This window comes from Drosophila obscura, unplaced genomic scaffold, assembly GCF_018151105.1.
Source record: "Drosophila obscura isolate BZ-5 IFL unplaced genomic scaffold, ASM1815110v1 contig_208, whole genome shotgun sequence".
Classification (NCBI taxonomy): Eukaryota; Metazoa; Arthropoda; class Insecta; order Diptera; family Drosophilidae; genus Drosophila; species Drosophila obscura.
The window spans coordinates 17,577-39,572 of record NW_024542799.1 but is presented as its reverse complement, the minus strand read 5'-3'; the positions used below and the strand labels follow the sequence as shown (position 1 = coordinate 39,572).

Below are 21,996 nucleotides of genomic sequence, written 5' to 3'. Positions count from 1 at the left end.
CTGGTCTGGACTAGAAGGATGCGGGCAGGCCAACATGACGCAAGGAGGCTCTGCCAAAGCAGAAACCAGCAACATTGGCTTCAGTTTTTGGCGGTTGCCGTCCCCTGCACTCCGATGCTGCTCTCTGCCGTTCTCTTGGCTTGTCCAGTTGCTGTCCAGGCATGTTCCGGGCTGCTTATGATGGCAGGAATTAAATTTCATTTAATGTGCCGAAACTTTCCCCACACATGTGGCAGTGGCGTCTGTGGCAGCATTTTATGATAACAAAAGCAGGTCAAAGTGGACGCCAAGTGGCAGCCACACGCTGCCACAGACTGCCACAGACCCTGCCTCTGCTTGTTGGTCAGACCTGACTCCTTGCCGCCTGCAAGCCAACCAACAAAAAAAATATGATTATTTTGCGTAATTAACCTAAAATTATATATGTATTTATGTACTGTGTCAGTCGGAGATTTAGCCCGAAGGTCATCCTTGATGGCCATTAAAAATGCTTTAATTATGGCCCAAACAGATGTTGGCCAAAGACAAAAGAAAACTTTTGCTAATGGGCAAACGTTGAGCGGACTTCGGAATGCGGGAAATGCGAAGAACGTTCTGGTTTGGGTTTTCACACGAAATTAGTTGAGTTTTTGGGTATTGAAACGAGAAAATTCACGCTGAATTTTTGCTATGTTTTGTAATATAAGGACTGAGGACTGTTACAGGAAATAAAGGAACCGTCTTCTTTGTATTTGTTTAGGGCATTCGAATAGCAATAAAGTTCGTACTTCCATCAGTCAATGGTTGTAATGTATTGTACGACGCTCTAACGTCTTTTTCCTTTTCCTTTTCAGTAGAAAACTGCCATAGTGTAGGCTAACGGAATCATATCGAAATGATAGGATAACAATCCAATTAGGTGGGCCATCCCTCCATCAAACACATTACTCATAAACCTCTTACCAGCCCCACTCCAGCAACTCAATCGTGGTATTAAGCCTCCCATTAAGTGCTTCAGCTCCATGGCCTGACCCATTTCAGCTGAATTTTTTGCATAAATCCCTGGCAGAAAACAGAGGCAATATTGGCCCAAGAAACTGCAGCGGCAGGCTCAAAATATAATGCCCATCGCTCTGGTGCTTCATCCACCTACTCTGCGTCCGCAGTCTTGGCCAAAAACCCGTCTACCCACAAAATGGTCCACTTAACGCTTGACTAGGCACAAGGTCGACCAGCAGAATCTACAAAAGCTGCGCTGGAACTGGGCGGACTTTCGATAATTGGAGGGGTTAAACCACCGGAGGAGCTCTCCAGGGAACCAGGGCTTCGAAGGATAAGGGCCAAGAAATTGGCAAGGAGCAGCACGCCGCACTGCTTGGTGCCGCTCAGGTTGGAGATGGTTTTTGGGGACTGGCCACCATCAGCGGGGCAATTGAAGCGTGTGCTGGTGGCGGGGTGAGGGTTATGCCTGTGGCACTAAATTACGTTTAGTGGGTTAATAAAATGCCAAGCACTTTTATGCAAATTGAATTAAATGGAAGCCCTGGCCGGTAGCATCTCTACCAGCAGCATCCGACAGCGGTCGGGAACAGAAAAACATTTAATGCATTATTTATAAAGGATTATCAGGCAGGAGAGACCGAAAGCCTGGGCGTCATGCATGGCAGCAGAACAGGAAGTCAACCTCTGCCTAACGAGGACAACTAATTGCCACTGACAGGAGATCTGCCCCTCTGAATCTCTGTTTGTCTTCAGAATTATATCTCCATTGTTGCTGCCTTTAATTATATGCATTATGAGACGCTCATTAACAAAGCAAATGAAGAAAAGTCGAAGGGTTCGCTCCGTCGGAGCACTGAATGCCAAAAATGAAATGAAAGCTCCTCAACGTTCCCAGCAAGTTCCGCCTTCCCCGGAAGCAAGGCATATAATTCTATAAAACACCTGTGCATGTGTGTGTGAGTGCGAGAGAGGCTGCGGGTAAATATAATTTAAATTTATAAAGCCACAGGAAATTTGAGCTGCAAAAGCGAAATGCCAATTGCATACACTTTACCCAGCAGATAATTGCTTAATAGATATTTAAATAGGAAACGATTCATTAATAGTTTATAAAGGATAATAATATTTAAGTGATTGATCGAATAACATGTGCTGACACACTGCCACTTAAATTTCTTAAGAATAATACATATAATTTCTATATTTCATATAATTAATATAATTAAATTTATACGAAAGTGAAGAGCTGCAGTTTTTACGTTCCACTTTAACATGCAGGTTATTGGCTTTAATTATAGATATTTCTTCCACAGTGAACGAACAACTGGCTCAACAGAACCGGTATACCCTGAGGTGCAGCTTCTATGGCAGCCCTACAATTAGGCTTCCTGTCGCAATACGCATACAAACATGCACACACAAACAAACACACATTTAAGTGAATATAATCGTGGGTGTTCGTGTGTGGCTTGTTTGTGTTTTTGAAGTGAAAGGAAAGTCCTTTTATGCGTACACATTTTCTTTTTTGTTTCGCTTGAAATGAATATACATACGAGCCCATATATGCATGACATTTTACATAATTAACTGACAATGGGCTTATGTAGATACACACACAAACAAACACGCAAACAAACAAACAAACAGACAACATGCATGCATACATATACTGACATATATGTATGTACATGCATTTTCATACATAAGGACATAACCTTTCCCCTGCTCCTGCACCTGCCCCCAGCTACTGGCTACTGGCTTCAGGACTCTGTTCCCAGCCAATTCTCAAAGGACTTAAGTTAATTATCACATTTTTTACACACAATTTTACTTTACATTGATGCCATGCACGACAAGAACGGTGTGTGGGGGTGGAACGACAGCCTGTGGCAGGGGCAGGGTCAGGGAGCAGGAGGAGCGGTTGTAGGCCAAGCATTAAAGCGTAATTATGTGTATAATTTTTTGTAATTTGCTGTGAAAAGCTTCACGGTAACGCATGAGATGAACGCATTTAACGAGACCTACGCCCCACATTGACCCCAACCCGCAGGCTATCAATCCAAACGAAAAAGTTAAATAAACTCATTAATATACGATAATCTGGCCACACATTAAATGCTACTAAATGCTGTTTGTGGGGCTGTAGATGTAGATGTCCCTCCGAACTCAAGACGAGTCGGATGTGCAGAGTGAGGTGGAGTAGGTTCCATTTTTATTTAAATCGAAATACACGGTACGTAGCGAAGGTTATTCCAGGTATTGCATTGGCTTTTGAGAGCAACTCAAAACTTATTCCAGACTTTGCGCATAAATATTTATGTTTTATATTGCCGGGGAAGATCCTCCTCGTGCCAGGAATCTCCATCACCGTCCGAATCACTGATATTTCCATCCTGATCGCCGAAGAGGGTTCGCTCAGCGATTTCCATCTGCGTCTGTAGAATGGCGGCTATCGTGTAGGTCCTTTCAATGCGAATCCTGTGCTGGGCCTGCGCCTTGCGCTCATATTGGTCGTCTTCCATCTCTTGTATCACCTTGGGTTTATCAAGTCGTTTTCGTCCTCTCTTGACACGAGCTGAAGCAGCAGCAGCATCCCTAAGGTCCAGTTCGTGTTTGATGTTCTCGGCGACGGTGCGGTTCTTGCGCTTGTAACTGTGCTCCAGCCTTAATGTTTTCCGTATGAACCTGATAACGTCCGCATACTCGACGAGCAGGAATTCAAAGAATGAGATCTGATCCGTGCGGCTACGATCTCGGACCGCCTTGGCTGCGACAAAGTAGTTGTTGAGTATCGACACGAACACATTTGTTAGCAATATTACGATGGTAAAGGCCATTATGCCGTAGATAAGAATCCCCAGCCATACGCCGCCGTGGAAGAGATCCCTCGGCTCGACATTGTCGGTGAAGCCAAAGGAAAAGCACATGATGGAGGCCAATGCGCTAAGCAGATTCCTGAAGCTATTGCTGCTGTTGCCATTAATGCAGACCAGGGCAATGCCGATTCCCATCATGAAAATGCAGATTACACAGGCCGTGTTAAGGAGAGCACTCGAAGCCAAGGACAGGGTCATCGTAAAGACCTGAAAGATGCTGGAAAACTGCATCACCTTCCACAGACGCAATGTGATCAGGCAGACTAGGAAGCCCGTCGCAATGCTGTTCCAATCGTTGATTCGCCCTGGTACACGGAAGTCAATGAAATCATGCGTGCTGGACACCTCTAGTGTATGCATTAGAGTGACGACAATGTTTGTCTTCAAAATCATCAACGCCACAACTATCATGCTGAGTAATAGGATCGCCAGGTCAATTTTCACCCAGAACAACTTGATTCGCTTGGGCTCGAACCACAAGGGCACAATCACTGCCGTTCCGAGCTGCATCCATATAATCACATAGGCAATGAAAAATATGAAGATATGCCATGGAAGGGTCTCCGTCGTCATCGTCATGGACACAGTATTGACATCCACGCTGCTCCGGATAGTGCCAAAGGGCATGTTCTCCACCCGTATACTGCAAATACTGAACAGATCCGCATCCGTATTGTACAGCGTGAAGTCGATGAATACAGCTGCGGTCTTGTCGTCGAGCCAATTTTTTTCGGTCAGATATCTGAGCACCTTATGGCTTTCCCACTTCGTATTCCGCAGCGTAACTATGTAGCCCTTCAGCTCGGGATAGCTTGTATAGAATCCGTACTGCTTGAGGTTAATGACTATTTTCTCCCAAAAATTATAAACTTGCGACATTGGCAGCCAAGGTAGATAGATGGACCAGTACTTGTCGGTGTAGGGTTCGCGTACATAAGGTAGAATCCAGCCCTCGGAATAATCCTCATTGGTGTATCGCGGTTCACCTAAGCCGAATTGTTCTCCGGTGTCCCGCAGCTGCCGTAGTCGTATTACGCCCAGGAGCTTAGTGCTATTTATATGGTGCCAGTGCGAGTTGAGACGATGAGGATCATTTGACAAGAAGCCATTGATCAGCGTGTGCTCAATGAAGGGATACAGTTGATGTATAAATAGCACGTGATTTAGGCCCATCGATTTGCGGTGACCATAATTCATTAGGGTCGTGATGGTGTCCCAGTTGTGGTACTTGTAGTCGTCCAGCGCCACATTGATAAATAGATTGATAATAAAGACCTTTCCGTACACCCAGAGCTCGCGGACAATTGTCCTGTACTTGAGGTTCAGCTCCTCGTCGCGATGTCGCTCCGTGATCAATAGCTGACTGCGCAAGCTGCGTAGCCGCAGATTCAGATAGTCCATGCGGGTGTGCTTCTTCGCAGTCGTGTCCGGAACGGGCGGGCGTTGCAGACGTGGCCAGCAGGCCGCGTCAATGGCAATTACCAAAAATCGTAATGGATCGAAAACCAGGAACTGAAATACCACCACCATTATGAACATCGCCAGGATCGCCTTGAATTTTCTTTCCTCGTGATTGAAACCGGAGCCAAGGCATGTGACGAAGAAGCACGTAATTATTACGAAACTAGTGACAATAAATACCATGGGATTCGCCATTTAACTAGTATTATCGGGCTCGGCCTTTTCTAACCAAAAAAAATATTTTCTGTTTCTTGTGACTGACTTTAGAAGTTTTTCTAAGTAATAGATATTCAACAGCTCACTCGACGAAACGGAACAAGAGCTCTCTTTTTCAACGACTTGCTCATTCCCAGAGGAGTGGAGAAAAAATCAAATCTAAGCGCAGATTTCAAACGAATGATAAAGGTATATTTATAGCTACCATCTTTATTAGAAATTTGCCAAATTACTTTACTTTTTTTATAGGTATAGTAGAAGCAAACAATATGTATTCAACAAAATATAATACTTTACCCGAATCTGCCTGCCAGCACGATGGATTTCGGGCAGCTATATAGGATTTTGCTCATCCCTCTGCAGTACGTAGTTTTCATTGCCTTCACTTTTCATTTTCATTTCATATCCATTCGCATCGGCCATTTCCGCCACTTTTCCTCTGGCCCCAGCCAGTGGAAATCTTTTTCCTTTATGCCAATTGGCAGGTCACACCAATTGAACTTTAATCGCTGCTGACTTTTGTCATTGCTTTATCGTTTAGGCGACAACACAGAGGTCCCTTCCCTTTCCCTTCCCGACACCCAGATGACTCTCAGCTGCTCGAACGTTGCCAAAAAACCAAAAAAAAGAGCGGTTCAGACGTAATCCCTGAGCGCCACTGGGGTCCGGTCCGGTCTTGCTCGGGTTCGGCGCTCTTTGTCTCATTGAATAGACGCCGGCCACGCCCCTTTTGGGCCCGCCAGTCCCCGATCTGTGAGTGTGTGCGTGTTTAACTACGCGTGTTCGAATTTTTATGTTCGTCAGTTAGAAATTTTCGGCCATTTCAGCGAAAATTAAAAAAAAGAAAACCCAAAAACAGGGTCCATTGAAGAGAGACAGAGAGAGAGAGAGTGAGAGCCAAGAAAAATGTGTCGTACAAATCTTTGAAATTGCTCCACCGAGAACTATTTTCAATGCGTCGGAATCAATAAATTTTCCGAGCCATTCGCGGCAACGTTTTGTCTGACAATTTGCCGGCATTTCCTAGATTTCCCCCCGGGTCTCCTGCTCCTGCAGCTTGCCCATCCGGGCCATTCCAGTTCCCTCCTATACTCCATCTCCATCGCCCATCCATAGTTTGTGCTGTCGGTAATCGTAATTGCGGGTCTGATAAATATTAATGCCAGAGTGCGGATGGATTCTTGAGCCTGAAGATGCTTTTTCGGGGCCAAAACGTTTGCCCATTTCTGCCGTTTGTCTAATGCACGTTTTATGGGGAACTTAGCACGTGTCTACCTCTACCCACCCCCTCAACCAATCCACCTTTGACCGGCAGAAAATATATTATTTGAAAATATTTTCAGTTTTTCTTCTCTTCTGTTTTTAGTTGCTATTTTTATTTTGCTGCAGCAGCATCAATGCCGCAGTGACTATAAATTTCAGTGAAAGTCATTAGCAAATAGGCATAAGAGAGTCATACAACGATCGGAATACAAATTCGGTGTGTGGAGCATGTGTCTTTTGTGGGGGTGGCAAAGGGTGAGAATTGAGATTACATAATCGACATTTCGTTATATATATTGAAACTGTTTCGATTCTTTAAGGGGTGTACAAATATTGCATAGGAATCCAATATTCTTGGAATTATAAATAATAAATAAGTAGTTTGATTTAAAATTTCTAAGAAATAAATACGTAGAAATTTGTGTAAAGGTTCAAATGTTAAGACAACAAATCAAGTACATACTCGTACTACTATTCGCCGCGGAAGAGATTGGCCATCAGTTTCAGTATAGGGACAGTTCTAAGGTCAATAATGATTTTATTGCGAATCAGCAATATGGGAACATGTCGGTATTGTTTTTCACAGAATTGTATCTGTGGGGTGGGGTAGCAAGAATTGCATAATACATAGTGTTCTCGAAAATAATAGAAATAATATAAATAAATCGGCAGGAGGCAGTTTTTAGTGGTACTTAATTGCTATGTAATAAAAGCGACCAGTACCACCGATAAGAAATACAAATTATATATGTATGTATATATTTGTTCATATGAAGCTCTGGTATGTAGCTGATTAGCTTCTGTGAATTTTTTTCAAAAATATTCTATTGAAATTACTGATTGATTAAAGGGCTCATTTAATGCTGATTCTGGTGCAACATAAATCAGCCAAAAAATGTTCCTAAGCCTATGCAAAAATAAACATTCAATTAAACATTATGTACTTTCACATAAAACGTTCAGGGCCATTTGTTTTCACTATTCGACTGTGAAAATGTTAATCGCTTTTAGCTGATGCAATTCAAATGTCAATTGCGTTGATCCATTACTTAGTTTAGTTGTCTGTCATGTGTAGTCGTATGTATAAATTAGATTGAACTGAAATCAGCTCAACACAACTCAAAACTAGACGAAAGTTCACAGACAAACAGACACGAGTCATAAGCAATCACGAAATTGTAGAGTATTCAGCGCTCAGCTGTTTAGCTGCTGCCAGTAATTGTACGCTTCGGAAGCTGGCAAAGACACAGTTATCGGCTAACGGTCTCGGGGCTGCCATTAATTAGCCATAAAATTCAGTTTAGTCAATTAGCCACATTGCAAAGCCTCGATACGCGCGTACAATAGTGGCAGCTCTGACAACAGGCTTACCCTGTGTGTCGTCCAGATAATTAGCTTGAAAAAAAAATACACCAAAATAAGCCCATATATATATATGAAACCAAGCCAATGGAGGGGCGAAATAGAGACATTTTCAGAAATTCTTTATTTGTCACCAAGCTAAAAACAAGCCAAACAACTTGTACAAACAAAGCGACGAATAAGCCACACAAAATTATTATCTGATCTCCACCATCCAGAGGGTCAATAGAACGAAACAATTCAAATAATTAGTAAAGCCAAAAGCACACAGCACATTTAAAATATGTTGGTTTTTTAGAGCATTTTCAGCCAGAGATGGGAGATCTGATGGGGGATTTTGGTGCACAAAATATTCAAGGAAATTAAATTACATTTAATATTAATAGAAATTTAGTGCATTTTTGGCAAAAGAGAAACAAAACAGGCCAAGAAAGAGATTGCAGAATAATTTGTAGAACCGACTTTATGCCCCAATAATTTACGGATAGTTCCAGTTATGCTAACATCTCGCACCCTGTGATTACTAACCTACGACATTTGATACTGTATTATATCAGCCCTATCCAAAAAAAAACGCCCATAATTTGCTGGCGTAACTTGTGTTAAGTAATTTCCCAACGATCTAACAATCAATTAAATAAAATTCATAGAAAATTTCGCATGATTATATGCAATTATCACAATAGGTTTCCCATTTCCAATATATGAACCCAACGAGGTGTTCAAAATCTGCCCAAATTTGTACTCAGTTATGCGAACCATGAAAAACCCAAGCAACCCCTGGCATGGCCTGATCCGGACACCCCATGATCATCTCGGGTGGTGGTGGGTAATGACTACTTGTGTTAGCTGGCAAAGAAATGACCAAACCTGTCTTACAGAGGGCGGTGCAAGGCTATATATAGACCCTAGTGGGGGTTTGGCTGCTGGACGGATTGGCCACCGATAAACCTCGTTCCGCAAAATATCTCGTAAATACCAGGTTGAATGAGAAATGCCCAATTAGTTGGGTTTTTTTTTTGTCGCTTTTGCTCGACTTTGTTTCTGTTTTGTCAGTCGCTAGGCCTGGGGTTTGGGGTTTGGGGCTTGGGGCTTGGGGCGAGTTGATCTCGCCCGAAGTTCGGTGGAAAGTGAAAACGACTGTCAACAGTTAGTCAGCGGCTCGAGGCAGAAACAACTAGACGCAGACGCATAGACTAGCGCGGATTTATCTCTATTTTAAGTTCTCTGTCTCTAGCTGTCGGTGCGCTACTTCAGCTCTGGTCGTGCTGTGAACTACACGCGCCTTGCGGCTCCCCCAATAAAAATATCATACAAACAGACAATAAAAAAACAATTAATATAACAAAATCCTGTATTTTGTGTGCCTGTGTCCGTGCGTGCGTGAAACCAGAAATCTCAAGCTCCACTTCCGGCTTCGATTTAAATTTGAGACTTGTATAAAAAAGAACAATTCCCTCAAAATGATATTCGGCCGCTGGACGCGTAAGCAAATACTCACGATGTGCGGTTTGGGTGGCGCTGTTGTGGGCGCTATAATTATAATCGCTGTGCTCAACAGCAATGTGTCTGCCAAGGAGGTGCCCTGGCATGATGCAGCCACATCCAAGTGCTATAAGACCCGTCCCAATACAACCCACTCAACACTGGAACTAGTCCACATTGTGTTCAGGCACGGCATTCGCACCCCCGTGGATACGTACCCCAACGATCCCTATTTGAGAGATGGCTTCAAGCCAACGGGCTGGGGACATGTCACCAATGTGAGTAGATCACAAGAGTTGAGGGACCATTGTTTATTTTATGATTCAATTAAGATATCTGCTAGTTATCTTATCCTCCGTTTTTATCACCGTTTAAAGAATTATGATCTAAAGAATTCCTCTCTCTCTCTCTCTCCCAATGCAGTCTGGCAAACGAGAACTCTACGAAATGGGCCACTGGCTGAATCGTCGGTACAGCGAATTTATGGGACCCTACTACAGACCCGATGTAAGATCTGTGCACTCTTTGGTTGCCAAATTGTAAAAGTCTGAATCCCTTAGCGCTTACATGCACAAGCGACAGCGTCACCCCGCGCCATGATGTCCCTCCAGACGACACTGGCCAGCATGTTTGAGCCCCGTGGAACTCCAATGGAGTGGAACAAGGAACTCAACTGGCAACCCATACCTATAGTTTCAGAACCTCTAGACCAAGATTCGGTACGTTCATATCCATCCTCGTATAACTAAAGTAAGCTGAAATAAAATTTACAATTTTGCTGCAGCTTTTGCTGGTTCGGACGCCGTGTCCGCGCTATTTTGAGGCCTGGGAAGAGGTGTTCAAGCGGCCCGAAGTGATTGCAGAGACAAAGCCATACGAGCAAATGTTCCGGGAGCTGACCAATCTGACTGGGATGCCGGTGAGGAATGCCGAGGATGTGAACTCCCTGTACATCACACTGCTGGCAGAGCAAGAGTTTGGCTATGAGCTGCCCGCTTGGACCAAGGATTACTTCCCCGATCGCATGCAGTTCCTGGCCGAACAGAGCTATATCTACAATGCCTACACGCCGGAGATGCAGAAGATCAAGGGTGGACCCTTCCTCAAGAGGATGTACAAGGAGATGTCCGAGAAGAGAGATGGCAGTCTGAAGCCCAAAGATCGGGGCATGTACATCTATGCGGGACATGACTGGACTGTGGGCAATATACTGTCTGCCTTGGGGCTTTGGAAGCGTCAAATGCCTAGGTTTGCGGTAATGGCTATCTTTGAGACGCACAGAGATAAGCGGACAGGCGAATACTATGTGGAGGTAAGCAATGAAAAGTGACTTTAGATGTGAATCGTATCATTTCCCCTTTCGCTATCATAGATCTTTCTACGGAACGACAAACACGGCTGCCTGGAGCAGTTGCAGCTCCGTGACTGCGATCGTCAGTGCCCCCTGAGTCGCCTCATCGAACTAAGCAGCGAGGTGCTGCCCAACGAGCCAATGGAACAGCGGTGTCGGCCCCACAGCCCCGATTTTGTGGAACCGCCGCCGCGTCTGATCGATCAGAATGCGGGACGCTAGCAATAATTGGGTACGGGCAATTTTCGCCCCTGCTGCTGCTCAGTCGCAATGAACTCAGTATTATAATAGCAGTCGAATGAAAGTTGTGTTAACAAAAGATTCAAAAATTAAACAAATAATACAAATAAATTATGGATGAAAAAAACCCCAAAAAATAGAGTCAAGAGTTCAATGAGCGAATATTTATTTCGTGTGAAGCAAATTAAAGATAATTTTGTTTTTTTTGCTATTATAGTGGATGATTGCGCTGATTGAAGCGCTCGCTCTTCGTTGCTCTTCGTGTGTTTCACTGTGTGTGTGTGTGTTTTGCTTAATGTATGGGTGAATACATAATCGCGACTTAAAAGCCGACCGACGTTCTATTGATGCAGTCACTCAACGCACAAGCCTCAGCTCAGTCGGTCTACTTCATTCTACCGCTCAACCCAACCCAACACAATCCAAGCCAAATCAACTATGAAGCTATTGGGCCTTCTGCTCTTTGTGGCCTATTGGCTGATGGCTATTCGCGCAGCCAGTGTGCCCGGCATCGAAGTGCCCGTGGAGGTGCCCGAGGAGGTGCTCCCCGAGGAGAACGAAACAGCCAAGAATACAAGCAGTGAAAGCAGCAGCAACTCCACCCTGAAGCTGGTGCATGTGGTGAGATCAAAGTGAAGTGTGAATAGTTATATACAAAATTAACAATTTTTTTGTGAAAATTGTTCTAATTGAGGGCTTGTTAAAAATTTGACAACTTGCCAAGTCAGCAGACCATAAAATTAAACAAAATTGGTTAAATATTAACGTGAAGTCATAGAGCGAACGATTCGAGTGTTTGGTTAATTCCTAACTTTCAGTTTGTTCTCTTAAGTAAACCGTGCCAACAAATGGGTTTTCCCATGAGAAAAAATCTCTTAACACACAGCGCAAGCAGAACGTACTGGAAACTGTTCCTAGGCCAGTGCGCGTGGCGACATGGCGTATACCTAATAATATATTAAGTATGCTGTGGGAAACCGGTTCAACTGAGTAAACTTCAATTAATGTAGCAACTTATTGTATAATTTGTGTTCCCATTAATATCTACATTATAGTTTATTGTACAATTTAAATTTATTACGTATTGGAAAAGTCCCATATTAATTGTTATTTAAATTATTGTTAGATTACAAATTAAGAGATTTTACTAGTAGGCAAGTCAACTCTTAAAAGTTTTTTCTGATTTTTTGATTAAATTTAGAAGGTGGTCAAGCTTAAATAATCCTTAGGGTGAAGCAGCGTTAAAATATTGAAAGTAGATTAAAAATAGATTGCTTTTTAAATTAAATTTGTAGCTACACACATACATGTATTTTAATTGATTTACCATTATTTTATATTAGCTCTTTCGCCATGGTCCTCGCACACCCGTCAGCACCTATCCCAAAGATCCCTATATCAACGAAACATACGAACCCTATGGCTGGGGACAGTTGACCAATGTGAGTATATAAGCAAAACTCATGAAAAAATAAAAATTTTTAATATATTTTTGTTTTGCAAAGTCTGCCAAGGTTGAGCTATACAAGATAGGCAAACAACTGCGAGGCCGCTATAAAGATTTCCTGGCTCCCTACTATCAGCCCGACGTAAGTGGCACAAACTCATGATAATCGGTCCCATTTTAAGAATGAAATCATTTCAGATGATCCGAGCCCAATCATCGGCATCCCCACGCACCATGATGTCACTGCAAATGGTGCTGGGAGGGCTCTTTCCACCCGAGAACACGCCCATGGAGTGGAATCTGATGCTCAACTGGCAGCCCATACCAATCCTTGTGGAGCCCGAGGAAACGGATGTTGTAAGTGGAAATTAAAACAGCATAATACAGTGAAGTAATTTAAATATTTTATTGTTTTATCAGCGTCTACGGATGAAGGTTCCTTGTCCCCGCTACGACGAGGCCGTGCAGGAGGTGATGAACAGCCCCGAGGTGAAAGAGTTTCATGCCCAAAACTCCCAGCTGCTGCAGGAACTGACCGATCTTACGGGTCTCAATGTGACCTATGCCCACGATGTGACCAATGTTTTCATTACGCTGCTCTGTGAGCAGACCTACGGCCTGGAGCTGCCTCAATGGACCAAGGAGTACTTTCCCGATAAGATGCTGCCACTGGCTGCCCAGTCCTACATCTATGACGCCTACACGACCGAGCTGCGCAAGCTGAAGGGCGGCTTCTTCCTGGATCACATCTTCGAGCAGATGCAGTCGAAGATCTCCGGGAAGATTCAGCCTTCCGATCGCAAGATGTACATCTCCTGCGGTCACGATTGGACCATTACAAACGTGTTATCTGCACTGGATGTGTGGCAGCCGCAGATGCCACGATTCTCTTCCCTCATTGCCTTCGAGCTGCGGCAGCATGACGATACGGGGGAGTATTTCGTGGAGATCTTCTTCCAAAACGATCCCAACAAAGAGCCGGAGCAACTGCAGGTTCCGGGCTGCGCTAAACAGTGTCCCATTGAGAAGTTGCTGGAGCTTATGGAGCACGTCCTACCAGACGGCTCCTACCAGCAGCTGTGCCTGGCCAAGGGCCCCGTCAATGGTGCAAAGATCAGCTATCACAAGTGATACCTGCTCGACGATTGATGGGTTGAATGATGATATATTGTGCAGTATTAAGCTTACATAAAGTATATTTTATCTCTACAACTTTTAATTGACTTATTGAGTGATTGGCACGACTAATTGTTATATGGATTGATGTAGAAATAATGGGTGTTACCTGAAGTGTGCGTGTTTGATGTCGATCTCTCGTAATCCCGGGGAGATTCATCAGTAATAAAAGCTCTTAGAAAATACCCTACCATTCAGATGGTTTGACCAAATATCAGAGATCAGAGGGCATACTTTTAGGCTATCTTTGATAGATAATTATGCTGAAGTATACTTTACTCGAAATATTGTATATTACTAAAAATGAGACCATGTTCATTACTAACACTCAGCCTTATGTATTGCCAATCCTTCTGCATGGATACTTGGATCTTTAGTTACACTTCGATCAACCCCTTCTCTCAACATAGTCGATCCCCTTGCATCGTATAAAACGTTTGCTATTCCATTCGAAGTCAAACAGTTGGCATTTGGGGCTTTACGTGCTCCACTCAATCGAATCGGAATCAGAAAAAAAACAGCCGCATGAAAAGAAAAACAAAAGGGCAAAAGAATATAATTTTTTGAAATTCAAACCATTTACATTAACTTCCGGACTATGACGGAACCATAAGGCAGCAAAAAACAACACAGCCCAGCCAAAAAAAACATGATATAATTCAAGTTCTGTTTCGTTTGTGCAATTAAGAAGATGTTCGATCTGGATTCGGGTTGGTTGCTGAAGGATTTATTACACGAGTGTTTAAGTACGCAATTTTGGTGACGAATTCGTTTGCTTTGTGGCGGGAAGTGGTCAGGGGGGCACACACTCACGGGGAACACTCGTAAAGCGGGGAAGAATCGAGTTCATATAAATTAAAAGTAGCCCGCGCGATTTAAATCGCCTCAAACGCAACGGCATTGTTGTCGCAGTCTCTCCCTCTGGGCTTCTGCTCTGTTTCTGCTCGTTCGGTTCGGTTCGGTTCAAACCCGCCAGCCCGCCAACCCCACCCACACACAAGCAAACACAAAAGACACTACAATAGTAGCAATAAAAAGAAATAACAAAACACTATAGGAAAACCGAATAATAGTAATAAAAAAAAAAAAAGTGCGACGGCGACGGTGACGACAGCATTTGGCGATAATGAAACGATAAAAGACCTATGGAACACATGCTTTTGAGCTCTGCCTTTTGCAGTGATACAGGCCCACAGTATTGTTGTAGATAGTGCATCGCTCAGACATTGACACAGTCGTGTGCGAAGACCACAGCCGAAAATCGAGGAGTCAAAATTTGAAATTATTTTTAAAAGTTAGTCCAAGGCAAACAAATGATAGCAGCATGGCTACACTTGGAGCAACGCATGTAATCAATTGATTCTGCTTGGAGAGTGGGACAAAACCAGTTTGATGTTTTTAAATTAGCTAGTTTCGTGGTCGTGTTTTATGGGTACAATAATTAAAAACCCCGAAAAAGTGATACATAAGCCAAAAGCCAAATATACATATGCGAAGCCAACGGCAAAAGGAACACGTTAGTCGGTGATCTGTCGCGAGTCTGTGGACGGACCGGGCAAGCTCTCCAAACCAAACCAAACCGAAACGCAAGCGGAATCCGAGCACCACCGTCACAAGTTCTATAAAGAGCGTCTGTCAAAATGCCGCGTTCGCATTTCACTCGGAGGCATTGTCTAGCGATGACGGGCGGTTTAATTGCAACGGGGCTGCTGCTGATCTGGTGTCTGGCACACTCTACGATCGTATCGGGAAAGCTGTACGATCCCGCCGCTGATAAATCTACGCTCGAGCTGCTTCATGTGGTAAGTCAGGGGCGTGTGTCGCGAATCGTGAGCATCTCGTGTGCATCCAACAAAAACAAAGACGTGTTAACAGCTGTGGCGAAGAGCTCTCAATGAACGAAACTGTCCAGACAGCAAGAGCTTGTAGTGCATCCAAACACTGAGAGTGGATCTGAAATGTGAATACATAGAAATGAAGAAATTTGCTTGGCGAAACTATAAGTTTCCACAGAAATTCAGGCGTCAAAATTACAGTGGATAGTTGATAGTCAAGGTGAATATCAGTCCAAGAAGGTTATGCTACAATGGAAATAAACATCGTTGAGATCACATGGAAGACACGGCAAACAAGTAAACATCTTTATGATCTATCGTATACTTTCTTACATACATACAAAAAATCCCCACAATCATTAGCCGTAACTCAAATTATTGCAGAATTGTTTGTTTTGTTTATTTTCCCGTTCCAGAATAGCTGATAACACGAATTACGAGTATTTTCGTACAAAATAAAATTTAGTTTTGCACAGCCTTGAGAATTCCCTGGCATTGACATTTGCATAGAGGCCAAGTGAGAGATTATTACGTTGATAAAGCATTTCGTTTATAAAGATGCGGGCAAAACAAAATATAACAACACAAATCGCCAATTTGCTGTAGCAGGGTGTAAAAGTAGAATTACTCGATGGAATTCTATGAATTAAATAGGCTGTCGTCAGCGGTAGCAGATAAGAGTCAAGTACCGCGAGTAGAATTATCAAAGCGAGTCAAATGACTAACCATGGGAATGGGTGGGGAAAGTGAAGGTGTACGATAAAGCCATGGCTGTTGAAACAGGTGGAATTACCAAAAAAGTTGTCTCAGCTGTTGTTGGCACTCGACCCGACCGCGCAGTGCTACATCAGCTGTCGGGCACTGCCACTGAATTGAATAATACTTTACATATATAATTATTATCAATTACACTTGATTTTCAAAAAAAAAAAATAAATATATATTCAAGTGCAGCCAAGCGGAGAGCTCAACGGAAATTATTTCTCAAGCTGAAATTCCATTTTCTTGGAACGTCAGTTCAAAGTGAGTTATATCTAACTCTGGGAAAATATATTGGAACGTGGCCAGGCCCAATTAAATAATGTCTTGGATGATTTTTGTTGGTTTTTTTATGTACTTTGAACCCTCAAAAATTGGATTCGAAACCTAGTTTCAAGTTGTTTAATCTCTGCCACAATAAATACGTATTTTATATATTTAAATTTAAAATTTGCGACTCAATTAGAACCTTGTTGGTGGTAGCTCTGTGTGTTTAAATGAACCTGGAAAAAACCTGTTTTAAATTCACTAATTAGTCCCACAAAAAAAAACACACGAATTCATCCATAATAACTTTTACTTTAATTAAGTTCACAAGCTTATAAATCACCAAAAAGTAACCAAAAGCAAATCAAAACAAAAACACAAAAAAAATATAAAACCGGCTACAAAAATTACGGTTCGCACAAAAAACCAGTCTACAAACAAACCAGAAATGTGTAAAACTGCGACGCACTTTTGATTTTTGTTTGACGCCTTTGATGAAATGGAAGCCCATTTGGCAGAGCTCGTGGTTGACCTTCGGCCGAGACGCACTCTTATCAGCCGCAGAGATACGAGAAGCAGCATTTAAAATAGATGCGGAAAATACTTCCGACACTTTGGAATCAGCTGGGTGACGGCACATGTCTGATTGCGGCACTGGACCCCTCCTCTTTCTCTCTTTCTTTCTCTCTCTCGATACTCCGGGTGGTCATACCGCGAGTCGCGTGCTAGTGCCAGTGCGAGTGAGCCTTAAAGCTGGGAGAGCTAATTAAAGTGGTTTTCTTTCACTTTGTGAAAAGGGAAGGAGGGTAGGGTTCTAGGTGGTAACTCTGTTTGACTAATAAAAATTGTAATTGCTAAACTTCAGGTATTCCGACATGGACCACGAACGCCGGCGGATACGTATCCAAGGGATCCGTATGTAAATGAGACCTACTATCCCTATGGCTGGGGACAAGTAACAAATGTGAGTGGAGAAAAAGTTGTGCTGCAAAAACTTTTGCACCATCATTCTGTCCCCCAAACCCAAACCCAGAGCTGAGAGCCGCCCAACCAGCAAAGCATTTAAATAAATTGAAATGCAAATGTTTTCCAGGAATGCTGGGGAGAGGATGCTCGGTTTTGGTTGGGGGGGTGGCAGTCTGGGAGGAGTAGGGACGGCTGCATTAACATATACACATGCATATGTTTATGCAATTGCAAAAATGCAAGGCATTTATTATTTTATAACACTTCTCTCCATCTCTGTCTCGGTCTCGATTGCTGTCTCCGTCTGCTCCATGCCTGCTGCTGCTGCTGTTGCTGCTTGGACTCTTTCTGGTGTTCCTCTGGCCTGGTGTTGTCTCACGTGCCATCCGCTCATGCCATGCAATAAATCAACGCTACAGAATGGCAAACGCGAGCTGTTCAACATTGGTACTTGGCTGCGTAAGCGTTATGGCAAATTTCTGGCGCCCCACTACAGTCCCGATGTGAGTAAGCAGTCACTAACGAACCGACACCCCACACTATCCATGACCACGTTCCATCCATGGGGTGTGGGGTTGGGGCGGCTGGTGTCTGATAGTGCGGACGTTTACAAATTGCAAAGCTCAAGCGCGCTCGGCTCATCACTCAATTTCTTCTTCTCCTTCTTTTCGTTCTCGCTGCTCTTCTGCTTTGCTGTTCTCTTTCGTTGCCGGGTTCGCTTCTGTGCTTTCCCGATGATTTCCGTCCGTGCAGCTGGTGCACGCACAGGCGACGGGAGTGCCGCGCACCCACATGACCATGCAGACGGTTTTGGCCAGCTTCCTGCCCCCGAAGGGCACTGACATGGAGTGGAATAGCAAGTTTAATTGGCAGCCCATACCTGTCTTCTCGCAGGAGCTCAATGAGGACACGGTGCGTATACTTCATAAACTATAATGATTTATTGTACAGCCAGATTCGCATTGAGTGGTATTTCATTAGGTTCATACTATGATTTAGCTTGGCACTCAATTATTTTTAACTGGGCTGGAATTCAATTTAATTATTTATAATCGATCGCACAGCTGCTGCTCGTTCGAACGCCCTGTCCGCGCTATTTCGAGGCGCTGCATGAGGTCTATGACCTGCCTGAGGTCAAGCAGGAAGTGGCACCCTATCTGGATATGTACAAGGAGCTGGAGACGCATACAGGTCTCAGTTTCAAGGAGCCTGAGGACGTTCAATCCCTGTATCTGACGCTGCTGGCCGAACAGGAATGGGGCCTGAAGCTGCCCGAGTGGACCAACGCGTATTTCCCAGAGAAACTTCAGTTCCTCGCCGAGCAGAGCTACGTGTACAATGTGTACACACCCGAGATGCAGAAGATCAAGGGTGGGCCATTCCTCAAGAAGATGTTCGGTGAGATGCAGCAGAAACGGAACGACACCCTCAAGCCGAGTGCCCGAAAGATGTTTATCTACACCGGCCACGACTCGACGGTGGTGAACATTCTCTCCGCCCTGAAGATCTGGGAGCGTCAGTTGCCGCGCTACTCGTCAATGGCAATCTTCGAGCTGCACAAGAGCAAGGAGACCGGCGAGCACTGGGTGGAGATCTATTTCCGCAACGAACCCAAGGCGCAGGCCCAGAAACTGACCGTGCCCGGCTGCGAGTTCAAATGTCCGCTGGACAAGTTGCTGCAGCTGGCCAGGGATGTGGTGCCCACGGAGCTGGATGACAATCGGTGCGACTCCCGCAACGAGGCATTCACGGAGCCACCGCTGCGTGGCCCATAGAGAGAGTGATAAAGGTCGAAAGAATTCTTACAGGTGCTACACATCTCAGGGAGTGGGACATGCCAGTCCTGCCAGTAAGCCTCAAATAACTAGTTAAGTCAGTCGTTGTCATTTAGCCTAAGCCTAATAAATGTGTAAAGGTTCAGAGTTCAGCTCAGATATTGTCTGTCAACGTCATCGTCATAGTCTGTGGCTGTTTGTGTCTGTGACTGTGCCTATGGCTTCCAGTTTGCTCCCAGTGCGCCTCATGTGGTAGCCAAGTTGGCTCATTTCCGCTTTGTGGCGTCGCCTGCCGCCTGTCGACTGTCGCCTGTCATTGCCATTGCCCAATAGGCCGCTTCCGTTTGCCCTTTGCCAGCAGCAGCAGCAGCAGCAGCAGAAGCAGCAAACGCAAACAACTTCCGCACTTGTTTAGCCAGCCATCCCGTCTCCTCTTCCTCTGCCGCTGCCTTGTCTTGCTCATTTTTGCCAGGAGGTGACATTTTTCGCATTGCGGTTTACCATAAACTATTTCATTGGGGAGTTGTTCCAGCTCCTACGTTAGTTCCAGTTCCACCTCCACTCCCGTACCCATTCCCCAGCATCTGCTCCGGCATTGTTTGCTCGTGTGCGTTTGCCATCTCTCCTTCGCCATCCTCCATCCTCCATCCTCAGATGAGAGTCGCGCTCTCGGATAGTCGGGGGGTTTTTTTTTCCCTGTTTGCATATCTGTAAACTTTATTTGTCAACGGGACGCATATGTTGTGTTTGCCAAAAAATAAACGAATACCCCCCGCTTCCTTCCATGTATTCGGAGCACTCCCCATTGCATTCAGTTCTTGTGTGTGTTGGTTGTTCCGTTTAATTTTCGCTTAATTTGATTTGCTGGCTGCAGGAAGTGCCACGAGGAAATGGCAGTGGGTGGCTGACAAATCTATAAGACCATGAGCTATAGTACTTGTTCTACTTCAATGATTAATGAGACAGCGAGAGAGATAGAGAGAGCGGGAGGAAGACAGGGTGTTGCCGGAATTAAGTATGCGCCATGTGTGTCTTTGGATGGGACTTTGACAGGAAGTTTCATATGATTAAGATGCTAATCCAGATGTATGTATACCAAGTTGATATGTAATGCTGTCCAATGATTTCAGTATATTTCCTCTACTTCTTTATAGCTTCTGTTATTTAAAGAATATTCTGAAACATCTTCAGTCACCTTTACAGATCTGCAACCATCTGTGCATCTCTCTTTCCTAATGCAATCACAAGTAACTCCACTCTCATCATCTGGGGACTTCATATTCATAAATTTGATCATTTCAGGCTCCTGCTTCCCAGACTATCATAATTATTAACCCTATTATGCAGTTACTTATGCCAGTCATCCGTCTTTGCCCCTTTCTCACACTCTTTCTGCCATTTTGCCGCTCAGCCTTAGACATATGCCCAGGCCAACAAATCTACTTAGAACTGAAGCTGGAGCTGGAGCTAGAGCTGGAGCTGAAACCTCGACTCAGTCACAAAACTTTAGATGGAGAGAGAGCAAACTTTTGTGCGGGCTGGGCTAAGTGCAAGTCTTTGGGTAAACTTTTGCATTTTTTTTTCTTGCTCCTCCTGCTGGAGGACGATTGCGACTAAGACGTAAGACATAAGAGCCTTGGGTGCCCGGTTGCCGTTGCCGGGTCCGTTGCCATTGCCTGGTGGACAGTGGAAGTTTCCCTCTTGGCGGCTGCACTTTTCTCTGGCTCACATCTTTCTGTGGTCAGCTTACTAACGACTTTTCGATACCGACCGAAGGCCGAAAAACTTTTGCGCTTGGCCTAGGAGATAAAATTTACCGATTGCCAGCTGGAGGAGGTGCGGCTATGCCGCACCTGTTCCCTGGGCTAATCCTGGGCGGCAGCGAGTGGGTGTGCGGAGTGCGGGCCCGGTGGCATGCATATTAATAAGCTGCACAAATGTTTGTCGGCAAACAAAGTGCCAGGATGAGAATGACGATGAGGCAGGGGCTCAGGACGCAGTGCCGTGTAGTTCCAGTCTATTAAAAGGCACAATAGACGCCGTTCCGTGGCCCATGGAAAGCGCTGCCGCCCCCAGCCGGATGGGAGCAGGGCCATGCGATGCTTCATTTCCGCTTCCTCGGAACAGAAGGAGCGCCGAGGGAGTAAAAGCGTTACTCACTCAAACTGTTTGCCGTTTAGTTTCGCATAAAGCGTAGTCTTCCCTGTAAAATGCATAAATCTTTGTTGGCACTCGAGCGGGCTCTGTGTCTGGGTCTGTGTCTGTGTCCGGAACTGGAGCCCCGTTCACTCCTGCTTTCGTTTGGCCTGCAGCTGCTTGGGCGTCTTATTTGTTGCACGTTTCATTTGTCAAAAAAGGTTTAGGTTTAGCTATTTTATTGCCAGCACCCAGTCCGTCGGCTGCTGCAGTGCCAGCAGGGGCTCGGATGGGTTTAAGTGGCAACTGCTGCTGGGAGCAAATGATAGTGCGATAATTTGTACACGGCCAAGACAAATGCAAGGTTAGCTAAAGGGTGGCAAAAACTGAAAGAAAAAAT

The 21,996-nt window shown here is 44.5% G+C and overlaps 4 protein-coding genes across 6 annotated transcripts; 3 read left to right on the top strand and 1 right to left on the bottom strand.

Annotated features, from left to right (window-relative positions):
• Positions 1-3,144: 3,144 nt before the first annotated feature.
• Positions 3,145-5,605, bottom strand: LOC111080189 (polycystic kidney disease protein 1-like 3). Of its 2 annotated transcripts, none has more exons than XM_022375665.2 (2): positions 3,804-5,605; positions 3,145-3,743 (listed from the first exon to the last, which is right to left on the bottom strand). In XM_022375665.2, the coding sequence occupies exons 1-2, from the start codon at positions 5,511-5,513 to the stop codon at positions 3,297-3,299; spliced, it is 2,157 nt and encodes a 718-aa protein (XP_022231357.1). In that variant the 5' UTR covers positions 5,514-5,605; the 3' UTR covers positions 3,145-3,296. The 2 variants fall into 2 exon arrangements, with proteins under 2 accessions (XP_022231357.1, XP_022231358.2); XM_022375666.2 differs by having other exon boundaries at positions 3,564-3,748.
• Positions 5,606-9,344: 3,739 nt separating this feature from the next.
• Positions 9,345-12,655, top strand: LOC111080190 (venom acid phosphatase Acph-1). Of its 2 annotated transcripts, none has more exons than XM_022375669.2 (6): positions 9,345-9,922; positions 10,068-10,151; positions 10,205-10,363; positions 10,429-10,956; positions 11,017-11,227; positions 12,579-12,655. In XM_022375669.2, the coding sequence occupies exons 1-5, from the start codon at positions 9,623-9,625 to the stop codon at positions 11,215-11,217; spliced, it is 1,272 nt and encodes a 423-aa protein (XP_022231361.2). In that variant the 5' UTR covers positions 9,345-9,622; the 3' UTR covers positions 11,218-11,227; positions 12,579-12,655. The 2 variants fall into 2 exon arrangements, with proteins under 2 accessions (XP_022231361.2, XP_022231359.2); XM_022375667.2 differs by lacking the exon at positions 12,579-12,655 and adding an exon at positions 11,453-11,740.
• LOC111080191 (venom acid phosphatase Acph-1) lies at positions 11,576-13,892 on the top strand. Its single transcript, XM_022375670.2, has 5 exons — positions 11,576-11,856; positions 12,579-12,677; positions 12,741-12,824; positions 12,881-13,039; positions 13,103-13,892. Exons 1-5 carry the CDS (start codon positions 11,674-11,676, stop codon positions 13,811-13,813), a joined length of 1,236 nt encoding a protein of 411 aa, XP_022231362.2. The 5' UTR covers positions 11,576-11,673; the 3' UTR covers positions 13,814-13,892.
• Positions 13,893-15,439: 1,547 nt separating this feature from the next.
• Positions 15,440-19,605, top strand: LOC111080192 (venom acid phosphatase Acph-1). Its single transcript, XM_022375671.2, has 5 exons — positions 15,440-15,660; positions 17,585-17,683; positions 18,105-18,188; positions 18,439-18,597; positions 18,750-19,605. Exons 1-5 carry the CDS (start codon positions 15,499-15,501, stop codon positions 19,458-19,460), a joined length of 1,215 nt encoding a protein of 404 aa, XP_022231363.2. The 5' UTR covers positions 15,440-15,498; the 3' UTR covers positions 19,461-19,605.
• Positions 19,606-21,996: the final 2,391 nt, after the last annotated feature.